At 38.6% G+C, this 18362-nt stretch overlaps 2 protein-coding genes and 1 pseudogene across 2 annotated transcripts; 2 read left to right on the top strand and 1 right to left on the bottom strand.

Annotated features, from left to right (window-relative positions):
• The first annotated feature begins 13 nt into the window (after window positions 1-13).
• LOC144639268 (recQ-mediated genome instability protein 2-like) lies at window positions 14-2562 on the top strand. Its single transcript, XM_078498567.1, has 3 exons — window positions 14-77; window positions 630-896; window positions 1754-2562. The coding sequence occupies exons 2-3, from the start codon at window positions 635-637 to the stop codon at window positions 1912-1914; spliced, it is 423 nt and encodes a 140-aa protein (XP_078354693.1). The 5' UTR covers window positions 14-77; window positions 630-634; the 3' UTR covers window positions 1915-2562.
• Window positions 2563-4432: 1870 nt separating this feature from the next.
• On the top strand, window positions 4433-5402 carry LOC144637852 (dynein light chain Tctex-type 5-B pseudogene; annotated as a pseudogene).
• A 7911-nt stretch (window positions 5403-13313) lies between these two features.
• On the bottom strand, window positions 13314-16729 carry LOC144638785 (uncharacterized). Its single transcript, XM_078498039.1, has 4 exons — window positions 16634-16729; window positions 15479-15599; window positions 14769-15056; window positions 13314-13492 (listed from the first exon to the last, which is right to left on the bottom strand). The coding sequence occupies exons 2-4, from the start codon at window positions 15531-15533 to the stop codon at window positions 13482-13484; spliced, it is 354 nt and encodes a 117-aa protein (XP_078354165.1). The 5' UTR covers window positions 15534-15599; window positions 16634-16729; the 3' UTR covers window positions 13314-13481.
• Between the last annotated feature and the right edge of the window lie 1633 nt (window positions 16730-18362).

Raw genomic sequence — 18362 nt, forward strand, 5'->3', positions numbered from 1 at the left:
AACAACAACAGTTCAAGATGGCGGGAAGATCGATTCTGATAAACTGTTTCTTGATGGATGCAATGAAAGCTTTCTAGGTAAGGTTACGTCTATTAGTTGCTGTGATTTTAAGGGATTTAGTTACATAGGAACTTTATAATAAGATAAAGGAGTATTTATAAAATATTGTTAAAAATAAACAGCGCTATATGAAGTTCAGGGCTAGTTTGCGTAGTTTCGCCAGCGGCGCAGGCTAAAGCTAGTGGATCCTAGTGAAATGGAGTGTAGTATGGCAAGCGTTCTTCTTTATTTTAAAATCCCTTGAAGCCCAGTCAATTCCTTAGGAGTTCTTTCTTGAGTCGAGAACGCCACGGGAAAGCAGGGAATGACGTGGGGGGGAGAGGGGGGGAGGAGGGGGGAGAGAAAGTTGAGAGAGGGAGGGAATCGTAATGAATGAACAGCTACTGTATTATAACACTATAATAATTGAAAATCCAGTCTAGCTTAATCAAAACTTGGGCGAGTGAAAACTGATCTGGGCAAATGCAAGTTGAATGCCACTCGTCCAGATGGCGAGTGCTCCAAAAATTTAGTTTCCAACCCTGTACTGGTACTTCAATTTAATCTTTTTGTTGTTTATCATCTTACAGTGCTCATGTCACAAAAACAGCCATTCAGTCTTGACGCACCAGCAAGGAAGTTCTTTGCCTGTCAGTTACCGCACTGTACATCAAGTGACGCAGACCAGTGGCTGTACCATAATGACAGGGTCAAAATACATTTCAGTCAAGTCTGGGTGCAAGGCATCGTGGTGTTGGTCTCGGCAGATGGGAATGGCCTGTTTCTGGATGATGGTACAGGAATAATTGAGGCAAATGGAGTAACCAAAGTTGTGAAAGATCTGTTCATTCAAAAAGGTAAAAAAAAAAAACTGCATTAAGCTAAGTGGCCCATATCACAGGTTTCTGTAGCATTTAGCGACTAGGAGTATTTCTATTCCCCCCTGAGTGGGATGCTAGTCCATTGCAGGGTTACCCCTGGCCCCTGGCATTAGTTTGCCAGCACCCATTTATACATCTGCGTGGAGAGAGACACTATGAGAGTAAAATGTCTTGCCCTGCCCTTATACACAGCACAATGATCCCGGCCAGGGCTCGAACCCGGACCACTTGATCCAGAGTTCAGCAAAGAAACCAGTAGGCCACCGCACTTCTGCAACCCTCCAAGTTAAGACCATTTTAGTCGCCATGGCGACTAAAATTTTGGAGCTGGCGACTAAATTTGAACCAAGGTCGCCAGCCTGGCGACTAAAATTGAGAGGAATGATTGAAAGCATCAGCTTAATTTGGTGACTAAAATTTTTCACTGGCGACCAAAACTTGAGTAGACTGAGCCACTTAGGAAAAAAGTAAACTTGGAGGGTTGTTCTGGTGCTGTTTTAAGGGTAAAAGGTAAAGTTTGTGGCCGAGCCAAGTGGCCCATACAGCGGGGTTATCCTCCAGCAGTAAATTCGCCTACAGGTACTCATTTATACACCTAGCGGTGGAGAGAGGCACTGTGAGAGTAAAGTGTCTTGCCCAAGAACACAACATAGTGCTCTGGCCAGGCCTCGAACCAAGGCCATTCCCTGTATTAAGGAAGTAGACTTTAATTCTGTTTGTTTGTACAAATGTGGATACTGAAAGATCTTCTCCAGTATTACAAGTATATCATCTTTTGTTGGTTTTCAGTTTACCTACATTTGATGGTAATTTAAATCTCTTTGTCATTCTAGGAATGTATGTGATGGTTGCTGGACAACTGAGGTCAACTGGTTCTCCAGATCAAACACAGTGTCCTAGCATTAAAGTGCTCAAGATTGCTGACCTCAGCAATTATCCTCATAGTGAAGCAATGTGGATGATGGAAGTTATTGACATTCAATCACAGACTTGACTGTGCACGAAAATAATATTTTGATCAATTTTATTTGGTTAAGGGGCAACCCACAGAAGCAGTTTTCAAGAAAGACATTGCCTCGCCGTTAACATACCTGTAATTCATTGAGGAATTCTCCCCTGGGGGGACTCCCATTTAAAGGGGCCGGGATATTTGTTGTGTCAGTCTCGATCTTTGTTAGGGTGCGCAGGACAGACTGCTAATATTTTTGCCCTTGAGGTCACACTGTCCTACTGTGTTAGCGGTCTAGACCAATCAGACTTGGTGGTATGATTTATCTTTTGGGGTTCTAAATAGCTTAAGCCACATGCAGATTGGTCTTCTTAGGGGCTAAATAAGCATCCTTGTCCTCTTCATGTGGGAGCCCCCCTCCCTTGCCCCTGTTCGAAGGGGTCCCATTACGAAATGTAAGGCTAAGGGGCTTTGTCATGGATTTTAACAGATTTTTGAACAGCCAAAATACGCATAAATTTGTGCCGTAGGAAACCTAAAAATAATGTCCATTTATATTAACATTTGCTATATTAGAGCACTGACACTGTTAACAGGCGTCTTTGGCTGCATATGTCTAGGATGAAAATGGATTACAACTTGAAAAATTGAGGCTAAACTTTTCAAGTTGTTTCCGCGCGTCTTGAAGAAATCGATATTTTATAGCTGTGGTTTATTTTCTCTCTGCAAATTATATATTCCTTTCGATGTTCAGAGATAATGTTTTTCATGGGTTAAGTTGCCTACCACTAATTTCAGAATGGTTAAGACCAAAAATCTGCAAAATATCCTTTGATTAGCTCCTCAGTTTAACGTGGTAACCTATGCATACCACAGTGTAGAAACTTGTCCATCTTTTACACTGCAAAGTTCTTTTGGAACCATTTGGAAAAAATGGCGTGCACGTGCAAGTTGGCAACGCCTATCATTCATCATTCTGAGGCGCCAGTGACCGGCGCAGCCAGCATTGCTGAAACTCTTACAAAAATATGGCATTGGAAATGTCCAAATATTGTAGCTTAAAACAAAATATAGGAAATGTATTGACGGCTTGTGCCTGCGCTGAAGTTGAGATGTTTTTTAACATTTTTGTTTTGCTTAAGGCGGGCGCACACCTGAAGGCCGTTTACCCACCGCTTAATTTGGATTTTATGCGAATATCTCGTTCGCGTTTTAAGCAATCCAAAAACTCTATGCTCAAAACACGAGCCTATGTTTTGCGGTGTTTTGTACATTTTTGGGTGAGTTTTGGGAATGTTTGGAAGGATGAGTAAAATCTAGACAACGAGGAAAAATTGGAGATTTATTGTGATTTTAAAAATAGAATAGGAATTTGAAGTTAAAAATTGGTAGACGGACACCAGTTAGTCCCCTGACAACCTGGAGTGCTCTTGCGTGGGGGTCAACTGTCTGGTGGTGTTTCAAAAAAAAAACTCTTTCTTCAACCCCTTCTCTAAACCTTCTAAAACTCCATTTAAATTCGGGTATACCCCCGCCTTAAAATAAAATAGAAGAAAGGTATCGACGTTCAAATGTGGTATAATATCTTTGGCAGATGATTTTTTCTATTTAAGATTTTTTATATTTTATTATACACACGTAAAGCTAGCCAAATTCACGTCCGCTAAAGGCCAAGTAAAAAAAATGTTTCTCGCGTCCCCGCCCGCTTCATTTTTTGGGGGCCGCTTAACTTTTTTTTAATATTTGTTATTGGGAAAGTTGGAACGAGCTAAAACCAACAGGCGTTACTCCGCAATTAAGTACAAAGAAAATTTTGTAAGAAATGGCTTTTGTCTGCGTTTTAATACGAAATCAGGCCAAAATTTTAAAGCCTCGGCACGCTAAGTCTGTACTAGATAGGTCAATTACCTTGCAGGATTTATTCTGCAATGTTCGCTTCTGGAGAATTTGACGATGGGGGAAAAACATCGATATTCGAACAATACAGCCTGAAAGAAATGCAAAAAAAATAATGAATAAATAAAAAAACAAGGGCCCGCCCGCTCCCAAGGGGGGGGGAACTCCGGCTTGTAAATGATGGGGATGATCGAAGGATTTTTTGGGGTTTGAAATTTTCGATTCCGGGATTTTTTTGGGTTGGAAAATTTGGCAAGTATTTTTTGGGTGACTTGATTTAAATAGGGGATTTTTTTGGGTATTAAAAAAGAACTAAAGTGCCTTAGCGCGGCCTTGGCGTATTTATGGTATGATGAGTAAAAAAACACGAGCGTTCAATTTTTTATGATTTTCTTGTGTTCTTTGTGTTATATTATTGCCCCTCCTGGCAGTTTAGGGGTAATTTGACAAGGGATTTTTTGAGGGGGTATTTTTGGTCCAGGGATTTTTTTGGGTAATGTCAGAAGACTTAGGAATTTTTTTGGGTCCTGAGTTTTGCCTCCATTCGATCACCCCCGTCATTTAGAAGCCGGAGTACCCCCCTGGGCGCCCGCTCTCTTTTTTTTTTTTATAGAAATCCGGACGATAAACCTTTTTTTTTAACTTGGCCTTATTCATGCCATTTGGAAAGCAAGACAGTACACTTGTTCGCCATCGGATATGCTGCGGATATCTATGCTTGCAATATCAAATTTCGAGCCGTTTGTGGTCGTCGCTAAGGGTCACTAAGGGTGTTATATATCAATCTGAACGAGAATTATTTAGAATATCTGTTGTAGCAACAACTCACTGCTGAAATATTCCCGCGCGGAGTAGTTGTAAGAGTTGTAACATTATGGAAGAACGCCGCACCCGAAGAAGCAGTTCTAGTGCCTCAAGTTTGTTTATCCCAGCTCCGAAAATCCCGCCATATAGAGGAAATTTTGTCATGACTTACTTCTCCTGCCCGATTGGAAATCTTGAACAAGCGTCTTCATCGGCGCATTCCTCGCGTCCCAGAGAAACTACAGTCACTGAAAATACGTACAAGATGGCGCCAGACAGAAGATTTAGCGTGGCAGAGGTGAGAAGCATCATCCAACAACATCTACAGTCGCTAGAATCGCAAAAATACGACGCGAAATTGTGTAGGGAACTGGACAAGGGAATGTCTAACTCGATTATGAGCGACTTGAAGATGCTGGGATATTCGCGATTCAAGTTCGTTTGTTCTGTGACGATTGGACAGCTCAAGGGACAAGATGTAAGAATAGCAAGCCGCTCGATCTGGGACACTGAACGAGATACATTTGTATCGGAAAGTTTCAAGAACGAGACTTTGTTTGCAGTAGGTGTTGTGTTTGGAGTCTATCAAGAATAGATAGACAACCCTATGAAATTTGCGCTCTGAAATTTCAGGAATTGTTGACGAGAACGTTTAATTTCGATTGACTTATTCCAATAAGGAGAACTTAACAAAGAATTACCTGATTTATATTTATTGCTTATTTGTGCACAAAGTGTTTAATTATATTGCGTGCACGTCTTCGACAATGTTTCAATTGCTGGTCAAATATATTAAATTTATTGCGTTACGCTTTTGAATTCTTTCATTTCCGGTTTAAGGGGTGGACCATTAGATTTTTGATGGGGGGGTTGTGCAAATCCCAAAAAAAATATCGAGCATGTGCTTCTGGTTTAAAAAAAAATATCATGCAGAATTGTTAAAGAGGAAAAAAATATCGAGCAGCCGTAATCAGGGCGTGGCAAAGGATTTTTGCGTGACGCATGACGGCCCCTGAAGAAGCTGTGAGTCACACTGGGCATCGCATATTTTAATGCGTGATTTGGTATTTTGCAAGCGCGTGACGCGTGATTTACCAATTAGATTTCCTATTAAAGTGAACCCTCTGATCCAGAAGTACATTATGATTCAAAAATATTCATGCATTCAGATTCAAAACATCTTTCCGAACATCCACCTGTTGTTGCGAATTGCATGTACAATTCCAGTGACATCAGCAGACAACGAGTGCTCAAACAGCTTCAATTGACTTTATTGACTTTATCTTCAACTTGAAGATTTCAGTTCCACAGGACTACAACAGAATACACTTAATAACTAAACATTAACATTAACAAGCTAACAACTAACTCTTGGTCGTGAGGGAAAAATTCTCCTCAAGTTCTTTTAGTGATTCATTATAACAGTTTAAAATATCACAGATAAAGTGGGCGCTTAGATTCAAGATATTTTCATCGCACATAGCTAAAATATATATAAAAAGTGCCTTATAATTCAAAGATTTAAAACTGTTATTTATTGAAAAGAGGCGATCTAAGAAGACACCTCTAAGATGAGAAAATGATGAGTGGGTGCATTTCATCAAAAAATGGAACTCGTCACCAATAGATGACTTACAGAATGGGCAAAGTCTCTCATCTCGAGGTATCTTCTTGTATCGACCTGATTCAATAGGCAGTTGATGACTAGAGATCCGCATTTTGGTTATCGCCACTCTTTGATTGACATTTTTTATTATCCTTAGATAAGGTTCAAACCTAACTTCGTTTTTTATTTCGCCGTAAAGACTTAATTTGTTTCCAATTGAAGGATCTAATTTATCCTTATTTATATTTTTCAACCAATGAACCTGAAATTGTTTTGAAAGACTATTTTTAAACAACCTTAACAGGTTGGGTATTTTACTTCTTTCAAAAGTTGAAAAATCTATTGTCATCACATCTAATTTAGTAAAACGCAAAAGGTGTTTAATAGTGGTAAACCAAGAGTGCTTACCAGTGTTATCCAATTGAATGTTTGTCTCAAGAGCACTACTTAACATTTTGTTTTCTGAGAATGTAAGAAGTCTCAAAAAGTATTTAAAAATTGTACTATAAATAAGGAGGTGAAGGGGAAAGCGTCCAAGCTCTCCTTTTACTGCGAGGTTACTTGCTTTGGAGTGAACCCCTAGAGCCATTTTGCATACTTTATTATGCATAGTTTCGGGGATTATTCGTTCATCAAAAACTTTGGAAACAAATTTATCGTAATTACCCCCAAACAATTTTAAAAAACAACCCCAAATTTCACAGTTGTACAAAAGGATTGGCTGTATAAGAGAATCGAAAAGCTTAAGAATTGTTGTGACAGAGGCACCATTGTAAATGTTAATCTCTGATAGTAAACTATATAAAGACCTTGTAGCTTTATTATACAGCTTCTTCTGTGCCAGTGAGAAAGAGCCAGAGATTGTGAAAACAATCCCTAGATAGACGTAGCTATCAGTTATTTGTAATGGTTGTTTACCAAGCTTGAATTCACCTCTGAGTACTTTGCCACTTTTGTTAAAAATAATGACCTTAGTCTTCTTGATATTGATTTTCATTTGCCATTTCTTAACGTAACTATTTAATCTATCAAGGCACTTCTGTAAACCGCTTTCCGATTGAGAAAGAAGAACTAGATCATCTGCGTACAGTAAGCAACTAATTTGGCAATCTATCATATGCAGAGGTTCACAACTAGAATCAAACAGATCAACAATGTCGTTTATAAACAAGTTAAACAATGTTGGGCTCAGGTTGCAACCCTGCTTAACTCCTATAAGAGGTTGAAAAAAGGAACTAAGTCCATGCTTAACTTTGACCGCAGAAACAACTCTATCGTACATGTTTTTTAGTAAAAAAATTATTTTTTGAGAAATTCCATATTTCATCAGTTTATAGAACAGCCCATTTCTCCATATTGTGTCATACGCCTTTTGAAAGTCGATAAAGCAAGCGTATACTTTTTTACCGTTTTTTGTATATAGGTCAATGAGAGTCTTTAAAACAAAAATGTGATCTGACGTCCTATAGTTTCTTCGAAAACCGATTTGATTGAAATATATCATATTATTCTCATCTAGATATTTTGTAAGACGTTCATTAATAATTAATGTGAAAAATTTTCCCAGACAACTGCACACGGTGATGCCGCGGTAATTATTAGGGTCTCCTGTATCACCTGCTTTAAATACGGGTGAGATATATCCTACTGACCACAACTGAGGAAAAATGCCTGAGTTTAAAACTTTGTTGAAAAGAATTTTTAAGGCGGGCCCGAGAATGAAAATGCTAGACTTGATCATCTCATTTGAAATACTATCGTTTCCAGCGGCTTTGCCTGTTTTCAATTTGACAGACGCTTTGTGAATCTCCTCAAGAGAGATTTCGTCATCGAGAATTGGGTCATGTACCTTCCCGAAATCAGCAATCCTGGATACGTTAAAGTCAACCAACTTCTCAAACTCACTTTTCGAAGTAATAGTTGGCGAAGATAGTTTTTTAAAATAATCTAACCATTCATCTGCGTTCACCGCGTCTGTTGTTTGTTGGGCTGATTGTTGCCGCAAATCATTTACCATTTCCCAATACTCCTTGGGGTTATTTGATTCAAAGTTGGCAATTTTCTGAAGTAAGGCTTCCTTAAACAATCTCTTCTTCGATTTTACCATCTTTTTGAACGTTTTCTTTACAACGAAAAACCTTCCACGTAAGAAAGGGTCAGAAGGAAATTTAGACGTCAAATTTCCAAGGCGCAGCACCTCCTTTTTTAACTCAAAACAAGACTTATCAAACCATTTTCTTTTCTTCCTCTTTGGAAGCTTCGAGTTTTTTCGCCCAACACGACCCAGTTTAGCCGTTAATGTAGAATGAGCTACAGTAAAAATAACATCTGAAAAGTCTTTAACTGCGGAATCGACGTCACAGGCGTCATCCTTCAGCCATGTAGTTGATAATTTTTCAATACGGTCACTAACCTTCTGTGATAACATTTCACCCAGAAATTTAGTTTTGGCTATTTCATTCCATTTAAAAGACATTGGTAATGGATTTAACGGAGAAATGCTGGTCTTTTCCGGTTTCATATGCACTCCCGACTTTAGTACAAAAGATATAAGACAATGGCATGACCAGTCCGTTAAAGGGGAGACAACAAAACCTATTATTTCAGTGAGTAATTCCTCACTAACTATAGCATAGTCAATTGAACTTACTCCATTTGGAGTAAAACATGTAAAATCACCGAGCCTATCACCTTTAGCTCTACCGTTAAGAATTCGTAGTTTGAAACCATGGCAAAGTTCTATTAGATGTGAGCCGAATTTATTGACCTTATGATCCTTATTGCTTCTGTGCTTAATATGGTCGTTTACAGATACCCCCAAATTACAACCTGAGTCCCATGAAAAATCTTCTGCAAAATCATCCAAATGACCAGTACGGGCATTGAAATCGCCACAAAGTATGATTTTACCTTTCTTACTGAAATCTAAAAGCTGATTCTGGAGTGTTGTAAAACAATCAAGGCGGTCATTGTTTTTACCTAATAACTGAGTGGAAGACGTGTACGGAGGAAGATACACAGAACAGACAAAGATATCGTCGGAGAGCCCAAAGAAACTCCGATCTAACTTCCACCATAAAAATTTGTCATCTTCGCATTTGTAAATCTTAACACCTTGATATAGGTGCTCTTTTATCAGAAGAGTTATCCCACCAGAGGCACGTTTAGCTCTTGGGTTCTTCTTTCGATATAATGAGAAGCTAATATATCCATCGAAATTGACTTGCTCATCGGTTGGTAACCAAGTTTCAACAAGCGTAACAAAATCATATTTTGATATTTCACTAGTAAAACTGGGGTCTTCCATCTTGTTGCGCAAGCCCTCGACATTAAACGAGGCAAATTTTAAACACCTCTGAGTAAACATTTCGAAAGCAGCTGAGAATTGAATCTCAACAAAACAAAATGATTGGTACTAACGGACAGAACGTTCGTATCTCAAGTAAAAAGTACTAATAATAAAACTGAAGGGGAAAACCCACCCTACAGGCTACAAGTAACTCCGCAGAATGAGGCTCACACAAGGGGAGGGTAGGTAAGTAGTAGTAATATTACGTATTCATGATAATAAAGAAGGAGAGAGAGGAAAAATCAATATACTGCCTGCACTGACTGCCTGAAAGGATATATCGTCTGAGGGAAAGCGCCAGGAGTTCCCGGGCCTTGGAACAGCTGGCGGGAAGAGGCCAAGCCGCTCAGAAGTGACGCATTAACTTGCAGCTGTTGCAACACTTCCCAGCACTCTAAAACTAGTCAAGGGCCACATTCGAACGACGATGACAACCGAGACTCTCGAGCCTGGCTTTAATAAGTATCCATTACGAAAAGCCTGTCGATTACGATGCTATAGTTCAGAAATTTGCCGAACAACAACCTCATAGAATGTTACTCGTTGATCCAATTTTTGAGGAATGTTAACACATTTTGCACATTATAGAAATGGCGAAGACAAATATATTACAGTGATTTCAGTTTCATTTTCTAAGAGTCAGTTGATCTTGTACTGTAAAGTCTTAAACGTAGTCCTTGTTTAATAAAATTTGTTAAGGTAATAAACCGTCCACATTCATCCCTCAAAAAGCTGGAAACCGCATTTCCGAGGACTTCAATTGCAAAATTTCCCGGGGGAGCATGCCCCCGTACCCCCCTAGAAGGGTCCGCCTTCGGTGGCCCATTTTTTGAACCCCCTTGTTAGAATCCTGGATGCCCAAGAAGTTGGAACCAATACATGCAAGTCTGGAGGCTTTTCTGAGTAGCGTTACGTAATTAGCAGGAAAAAACGTTCGCTTGCCCAGTGGGTAAGTGATGCATAACATCCACTAGCCTGACAGTAAAATCCACTAGCCCCAGGCTAGTGGAGATGCATTTCTTTGTACATTGAATAAAGATGAAACTTTTTACTGCTTTGAAAAAAGATGTAAACTTTAAAAGGCATTGCGTGTTAAGTGGTTTTTAATAGGGTGAATTATGTCAATTATGAGTGGCTGGTGACGGTCAAGTTAACTTCAAAATTTGTGTTCCAAATTTCCATTAAAAAAAATATCGTGCAAGAACCTGAAGATTAAAAAAAAAGTCCTACAGGGCTGGAAGAATAAAAAAAAATATCTAGCAGCCTAAAAATCCTGCAACCCCCCCATCAAAAATCAAATGGTCCACCCCTAATACGTTCAGGCTCGAACGGTTTTCCGATCCGCGCGCCAAAGTTTGTTAAATTATATTACATTTTATGCATTGCTGGATAAAATTGATTGAAGAAAATTGTATTACGTGTATTCCTTTTCGATGGAATAAATCTGTTAATGATTTGATTAACACCTTGAATGAATGTGTGTTCTGCAACACCTCTTTAAACTCTCATTTAATTTGTCACTACAGTTAACTCTCTCTTTAAATATAAGACGGACACCTGGTGACGGTCCCTGCCGTTTTTCAGTCATTTTACTGTAACCAAACTCCCTATAAGACGGACACCTCTCTAAGACGGACAACGGACACTTGAGAAGCGTTGTTTTATCATGTTTTATTAGTGAAAATACTTCCACACTTCGTATCGACCTAAAGCAAAGTTAGTCAGCGCCCTAAGGATACGTGTATATGACGCTTTAACGGGTTACTTCTCTGCTTACGTGTATGGAGGTCTATGGACACTACAGAGGTCGTTTTATACTTACAGTATTACAGTTTGTAGAAGCTCTCAATTTTTGCTTTAACAAGCAAATACGGTCCTTTTATTATTTTTGTCTTGTTGCAGTTAGCAAAGGTTTGTTGCATTATGCAAAGGTCTAGCTCTATTATCTCAGAATTACTGGTGTTATGTTACCTCGACTCTAGAGCGGACACTAAGCTATAAGACGGACAGCTGCGACCGGTCCCAAAGGTGTCCGTCTTAGATAGAGAGAGTTGACTGTATTATTTGTTTTGCGGTTAGAAACAGACCATTAGAAGTAACCAAGCGGGGTGACATCCACCCAAAAAATTCTAAAAAAAAATTCTGCAAGCGGTTGTGCCTACTGAATAAAGATATGCAACGGAGAAACAATCCTACAGACCAGTAGGACCTAATAAAAATACTCTGCACCGAACTGAAATTTTTACCTCTCTCCCCCGCGGGCTATTTCTAATGGTCCGTCCCTTATGTATTTTAATGTTAGAGTCACCAACAAGTGCTCGCCGATAGTCTAGTCCGACACTCAATTTTTTCCGCTTTTGTCACAATCTTTTCTTGAAAAAAAAAAAGGGGGAAAGGGGGCTTGGATTTGCCCCAATAAATAAACCTATAACGTTTGTATGTGCTTTCTCAAAGGGTACGTTCCAAATCTATATGTGAAAATGGGTCCGATTTTGCCAACCTCGTTCCCATGGTCTCTCTCTCCCCGCCCCCAAGAGCTCTTGGGGGCGGGGAGAGAGAGACCCTGGGAACGCGGTTGGGATTTTGCCTTTTTATTTTGGTCTAAAATTGAGTAGGTTTTGCCTCAAGAGCGGGTGGTAAAGAAAGTGGGACTATATCACGTTTCATGAAAAATAAATGACCATTATACGTTTAATATAGTGGAAAGAGCGTGACGAGCCGCCATTTTGAAAACTCGTCGCCGAAAAGGCCCTGGGACAAGGTTGTGGAAAGAGCGAAATAAATTTGTATAAGCTTTTAATATTCATGAACTTTATTTGGCAAATTATAATACAACATGATCCGTGAAAGCTGAGGAAGCGTTTGTTAAAAGGAAAAAAATTAACTATTGGAACAGACGTCAGAAAACAAGATGATTACTCTCATGAGTCTAAATATAAATTTTACTTTTTTGTCTTGTCCATGAAATAGGTTTGTGCTACAAGAGAAAAACAGTCAATTATTCGGTTTATTTATCCCAGGTCAATATCAACTCTCAACAAATTTTTTAGCTAAAAGTTTTTTTAACTAAAAGTCTTCATCAAGAAATGAATTTCTTCTGAAATACTTGAAGTTATCCATTTTTTTGATCAATTTAAAAGAGCATCTACTCATTCCACGGAATAAACTGTTATACTTTACTTTCATTTATGGTTGCTCGCTAAGCCGAGAAACGATAAACGACTGTCGACGTAGTATTATTGTTCTTCGCTTCGCTTGGCTGACAACGCAACTCTTTCAGCAACCTCGTTCACAGAAATAATGTATTTTCTTTCGTTTTAAGGTAGAACGGAATAGCGCAAAACAGTGTGGGGAGGTGGCGAATGTGCAGTATTTGCACAAAAAGACGCCATGCTTTAAATGCTTCTTTAAGGAATCGCGGTGTGGAAGGCGCGGTGGCCTAATGGTTAGCGCGCTTAACTCCTAATAGAGCGGTCTGGGTTCGAGCCCTGGCCAGGGTCACTGTTTTGTGTTCTTGGGCAGGAAACTTTTTTCTCATAGTGCCTCTCTTCACCGCGGTGTATAAATGGGTATCGGCGAACTAATAATGGGGGAAACCCTACGATGGACTAGCATCCCATCCAGGGGGGAGTAGAAATACTTCAAGTCGCTTAACTACAGAAACCGGATATCAAGCTCTGGCGGTATGGGCCACTTGGTACGACGCAGTCTTTACCTATACCTATCTACCTTTGGAATTCGAGGTACCGGTGCTTTAACTATCCCCCGGTGCTACATCAAAAAAATGCCTTGTGTTTGATTGCTTCTTTTCTTTATTATCTTCAACTTACAGAAATTATTTTGTGTTTTATTTTACGTCCATATTTCTAGTATCTTGTGTCCTAGCTTGTTTCCACCTTAACTGTTATCAAGTTTCTTGAATTGATCCAAACCGATGAGTCCTTCATTGCCTGATTGCTACTTGGAATCTGGGGAGGAAATAAAAAAAAGAACTGAAGGCTGTTGCCGATAAGGTGGAGAGTTGTGCGAGGAAAGGCTCGTGTAAAAAATGAGAAGGGTCGTTTATTTATAGTTTTCTTATTTATAGTTTTGGTTTGTGATTTTGCGCGCTCCCAAGGCAGAGGGTCTGAATGGGGGTACCTAGGCTTTTATAGATTGTGCTAGCATAATTTTTGGCATAATTGGAGCTAAAAAGCATAATTTGTGAAACGAGCACTGCCACGGCATAATTAGCAATTTTTAGCACTTTTTGGAGCATAAATTCATAAAATGTAGTAAATATGGTGTACTTTCTACAGAAATAAATGAAATTTAGGTAGTTTGTTCTTGCAATGCGTGTTTTAGCTATACAATTGTGATTGTTAAGTCGTTGGAGGCATTTTACAAACGGTTTAGAGATGCGAGCAGCTAATTTGGACAGCTGACGGCCGTGATAAACTGCCATAAACACAAATAAATTTACAACAACAGTTTATTTAAAAAACATCATAATTTGGTGTCGTTATTGCGCACCTCTATGTATAGAATCTACGTCATTTTGTGAGCATAATTTCGGAAATCAGAAGCATAATTTGGGAATTCTGGCATAATTTTTGCATAATTTGGCAAAATTTTGAGCACTGCTAGTAGCATAATATGCCACTTTTAGGAGCACAATCTATAAAAGCCTAGGGGTACCTCGATAATACTAAACACTAATTTTTTGGCTCCGTAAAATGAAACAGTTAATTTTTAGGCATTTAACACTAACAGTAATATTATTTTGTTTAGTACATCAAGAAGATTTCGGCCATTTTCCGATCATTTTGGAAGATTTTCGAAGACTACCGAAGATTTCCTAAGTCTGCCGAAGATATCCAACGACTACCGAAGATATCCGAAGACTACAAGAGATTTCCGAGGAGTAATCTGAAAATTTTCTCTTAGTTCATGAGTGATTTTATTACCGCTTTTCGAAGAGCAGAGAAGAATTTACAATGCTAAAAGACTATGGGTTTTTTACGAAAAACCCTCCAAACACTTAACAGTATTTTCTCCGGAAACAGTAAACATAAAAAAAATTGGCCAATGTTACATCAAACACTAAAAATTATGGGCAAATAACACTAAACACTAAACTCCATTTAGACCCTCAAGGCAATCTATCGAAAATTACGCGCTTGCGTAGCCAATCATATTACGAGTTTGCCTAACAGTCAGTCACTGCGTTATGCTACTAAAGAAAGTTAGAAGTTTTTCTCTTACTTGGCAATCCAGGCGAGCCCGCGTTACACTCGTCAGTATCACAGCAGTTGACAGCACATTGTACATCTGTCATGTCATCACAGGTCTTTTTGACAACATCACACTGTGATTTCGTGGAACACGCCTTCACCACTGATGTTTTGTCATCTTGTTTAGCCCAGACCGTAATGCAGCGATCCATTGATAACAAGGGACATGCCACCAAGTATTTAGCTTTGTCTGCTACCAGTTTATCTTTTGCACATTCATCGCCAGTACCAATACAAGAATAACACTTGATGCTGTCAGCTAAAATAAAAGGAAAAAAATAGCTTAAGGCGCATGTCTTGTTGACAAGTACAGTGGAACCTCGATTTCACGAAGTGCCAAGGGACTGGGGAAATTGAGATTGCATTGAGATTTCCTTCACTCGTCGTTTAGTTATTCACTAAAGGGCGCGTAGGGTGTGGAGTTTCCAGTGTTGTGGTCTGGTCTTTGTCCATTGGGCTGTGTACTGTGAAATGCTCGGAGATACTAGCTGTATAAGCTACTCTGCAAATCCGCGCGGGGGTAAAAAGCAAAGTAATGATGATTCACTGATCACAGATTACGGTCGTCTTCAAGTTTTTATTTAAATGAGGTACGTTCATGCTTTGGAAAAATTTATGCTTTTTCTCCGAAGTTAAAAAAAAGACACACAAAATGGCAGAATTGACTAACTACGACCTTACCAGAGACAAAGGTCCAGCCGAAGAAAACGGCACAAAGGACAAGAAAGTACTTCATTTTTCGTCGAAGTTGTTCGGTGATGAGTGTGTTCCGTCTGAGGTACTGAATGGATATCTCGCAGGACTGTGGGATAATTAGCATGTTATTAATATTATTAATATTTATTATTACATTATTACGTCATTTGACCATATAAGGTCAGTGACAAAATATAACACGTCATTACACTGTACTATTTCGTTTTACACTGTAGGGCCCCATTTTGTAACAAGATTATAGGCAGGAAAAATTATTGTAGTGGTATAAAAATTCCCCTATTCCATGGTTTTAAGATAAATATCCTCACAAAAGTATCTGTAGAACCATGGAATGAGTGTATGTATTAATATTGACTGTAACGAAATTATAAAAACAAAAACAAACAAATACCAACAGCGAAGCATTTAAAGTTGCAAAAGATAGGTGTGACTCTACCTCAAATTTTCAAACACGATCGACGATCATGCCTTAAAATCGTAAAATTTATTTAAAACCTAGAAATTCGGCCAGAATACGCATGTTTTCCGGTCCAATTATACACGTTGCTTTGTCGTCATTTTATTCGCATTAGATCATATATGCATGGATTTTTGCGCTATAGAAATAATAAAGTTATGTTAAGTTAAAGTTATTTTATTCGCTACGTGCTCTTTTTTCGCCCATCTGCTATCTGTTTGATGAGCGGGGATGAAAAGGCTCGCGGATCCACGTATTGGGCCTAAAAACGCGCCCGGATTGCGGATTTTTGCGATACATTGAACGAATTCTCGGACTTCAAAAATACAGCGGATTGTGGATTAGCTGAGAATTTAAGAGGGCGAATTCCGAACTCTTCATGTCAGGAAGTTCTAATTACGTGGATACTAAAACGAAGCTCAGATCGCTTTGGTCGGTCTAGCTTCGTCGGTATGCTGACAAAATTGTTGCAAAAACAAGCAATAAAACGAATCTTCTTAAAAGAGTGGAACTACATAAAGGTTTTAAGTTTTGCGAATTCGGATTTGAACGAAAATAGTGGCGGATATACGGATTTGGCCAAAAGAACCGGATCGGCGTATTTTTGCATCTCTATTCACCGTCTCCGTTAATATTGTAGTCTAGTTACAACTATAACTTACTACAATGGCGTCTCTTCTGTAAGTTTTTCTCTTTGAAGTCCGATCACTCTCCTGTGACAACCTCTTGGTTTGGTCTCTTTGAAGAACTGAATGCGTTCCGTGCTTCTCGTCCTTTCAAATGTCCTAATTATGTAAAATATAGAACATGAAATCCATAACTTGAAATTAGGAAAAGTATTGTTGACTCACACGCTATAACAGCTCAGACTTTCTGGCGCTAGCAGATCTCAAACACAGCGCATGCTCAATTGCATTTAACTAGGGTGGCCTTCTTAATATTTACTTAGTGAACAAATTTCGTTGACCAAAAAAATAGAAAATTTTACTCGTCATAAAAATTTCAAGCAACCTACGACTAGCCATAGAGAGCGTGAAAATCAACAGCCATTCTTTTATACATGTTTTATTCAATTGTTGAACAAAAAACTGCCCTCAAAGCTTGCAAATATAAACAAAAGACGACACAGTCTACCAAAGGGGGAAGCCCAAGAAAGTTTTCAGTTGTTGCCTAGATAATAAACTGCAACTAAAAACATTTTGGACGACACTTGAATTTCTAAAACATACAACGTAACCATTAAAAAATACTTAGTAAAGAAGGAAAGTACACACTGTTAAAATAGAGTTACTTTTTAAGTAAACGTTTTACTTAAAACACGCAAATGTTTTAAGAAAATGTTGCTCATATGGCGCCAATAGTTAACCCAATACTTGTTAGGCAACGAAAATGACTACCTATATGAATAACTACTTTTCAGAACACGAAGGAAAATTGGTTATATTTTCTACTCTGATATATTGTAAAAAAAACTGCAAATGTTACTATAAGTCAGTCGGAGTAAGAGACGTGATCTGGTTTGTTTGCTTGTAACTCCGTAACACTTTAGCTTTCTTGGAATCTGCACGCAATACTGATAAGAGTTCCTGCCGTATTGTTGAGTCACACGCTATAACAGCTCAGACCATTTGGCGCCAGGAGATCTCAAACACAGCGCATGCTCAATTGTATTTAACTAGGGTGGCCTTCTCAATATTTACTTAGTGAACAAATTTCGTTGAGCAAAAAAATAGAAAATTTTACTCGTCATAAAAATTTCAAGCAACCTACGACTAGCCCTATATAGCGTGAAAATCAACAGCCATTCTTTTATACATGTTTAATTCAATTGTTGAACAAAAAACTACGCTCAAAGCTTGCAAATATAAACAAAAGACGACACAGTCTGCCAAGGGGGAAGCCCAAGAAAGTTTTCAGTTGTTGCCTAGATAATAAACTGCAACTAAAAACATTTTGGACGACACTTGAATTTCTAAAACATACAACGTAACCATTAAAATATACAAAGTAAAGAAGGAAAGTACACACTGTTTAAATAGAGTTACTTTTTAAGTAAACGTTTTACTTAAAACACGCAAATGTTTTAAGAAAATGTTGCTCATATGGCGCCAATAGTTTACCCAATACTTGTTAGGCAACGAAAATGGTCGACTGTTAAATATCTGAAATGATCACTTTCCATGTATAAAGAAAAATTGTTGTTAAGAATAACTACTTTTCAGCACACAAAGGAAAATTGGTTATATTTTCTACTCTGATATATTTTAAAAAACTGCAAATGTTACTATAAGTCAGTCGGAGTAAGAGACGTGATCTGGTTTGTTTGCTTGTAACTCCGTAACACTTCAGCTTTCTTGGAATCTGCACGCAATACTGATAAGAGTTCCTGGC

This window comes from Oculina patagonica, chromosome 14 (genome assembly GCF_052425735.1).
Source record: "Oculina patagonica isolate OP01 chromosome 14, crgOcupat, whole genome shotgun sequence".
Lineage (NCBI taxonomy): Eukaryota > Metazoa > Cnidaria > Anthozoa > Scleractinia > Oculinidae > Oculina > Oculina patagonica.

What these genes read in the sequence shown, in the direction of transcription:
- LOC144639268 (XM_078498567.1), top strand. Translation starts at nt 635, where the DNA reads ATGTCACAAAAACAGCCATTCAGTCTTGACGCACCAGCAAGGAAGTTC. An exon ending in AGATCTGTTCATTCAAAAAG is followed by an intron (nt 897 to 1,753) that starts GTAAAAAAAAAA and finishes TTGTCATTCTAG; the next exon opens with GAATGTATGTGATGGTTGCT.
- LOC144638785 (XM_078498039.1), bottom strand. Translation starts at nt 15,533, where the DNA reads ATGAAGTACTTTCTTGTCCTTTGTGCCGTTTTCTTCGGCTGGACCTTT. An exon ending in CGGCTGGACCTTTGTCTCTG is followed by an intron (nt 15,057 to 15,478) that starts GTAAGGTCGTAG and finishes CTTTTATTTTAG; the next exon opens with CTGACAGCATCAAGTGTTAT.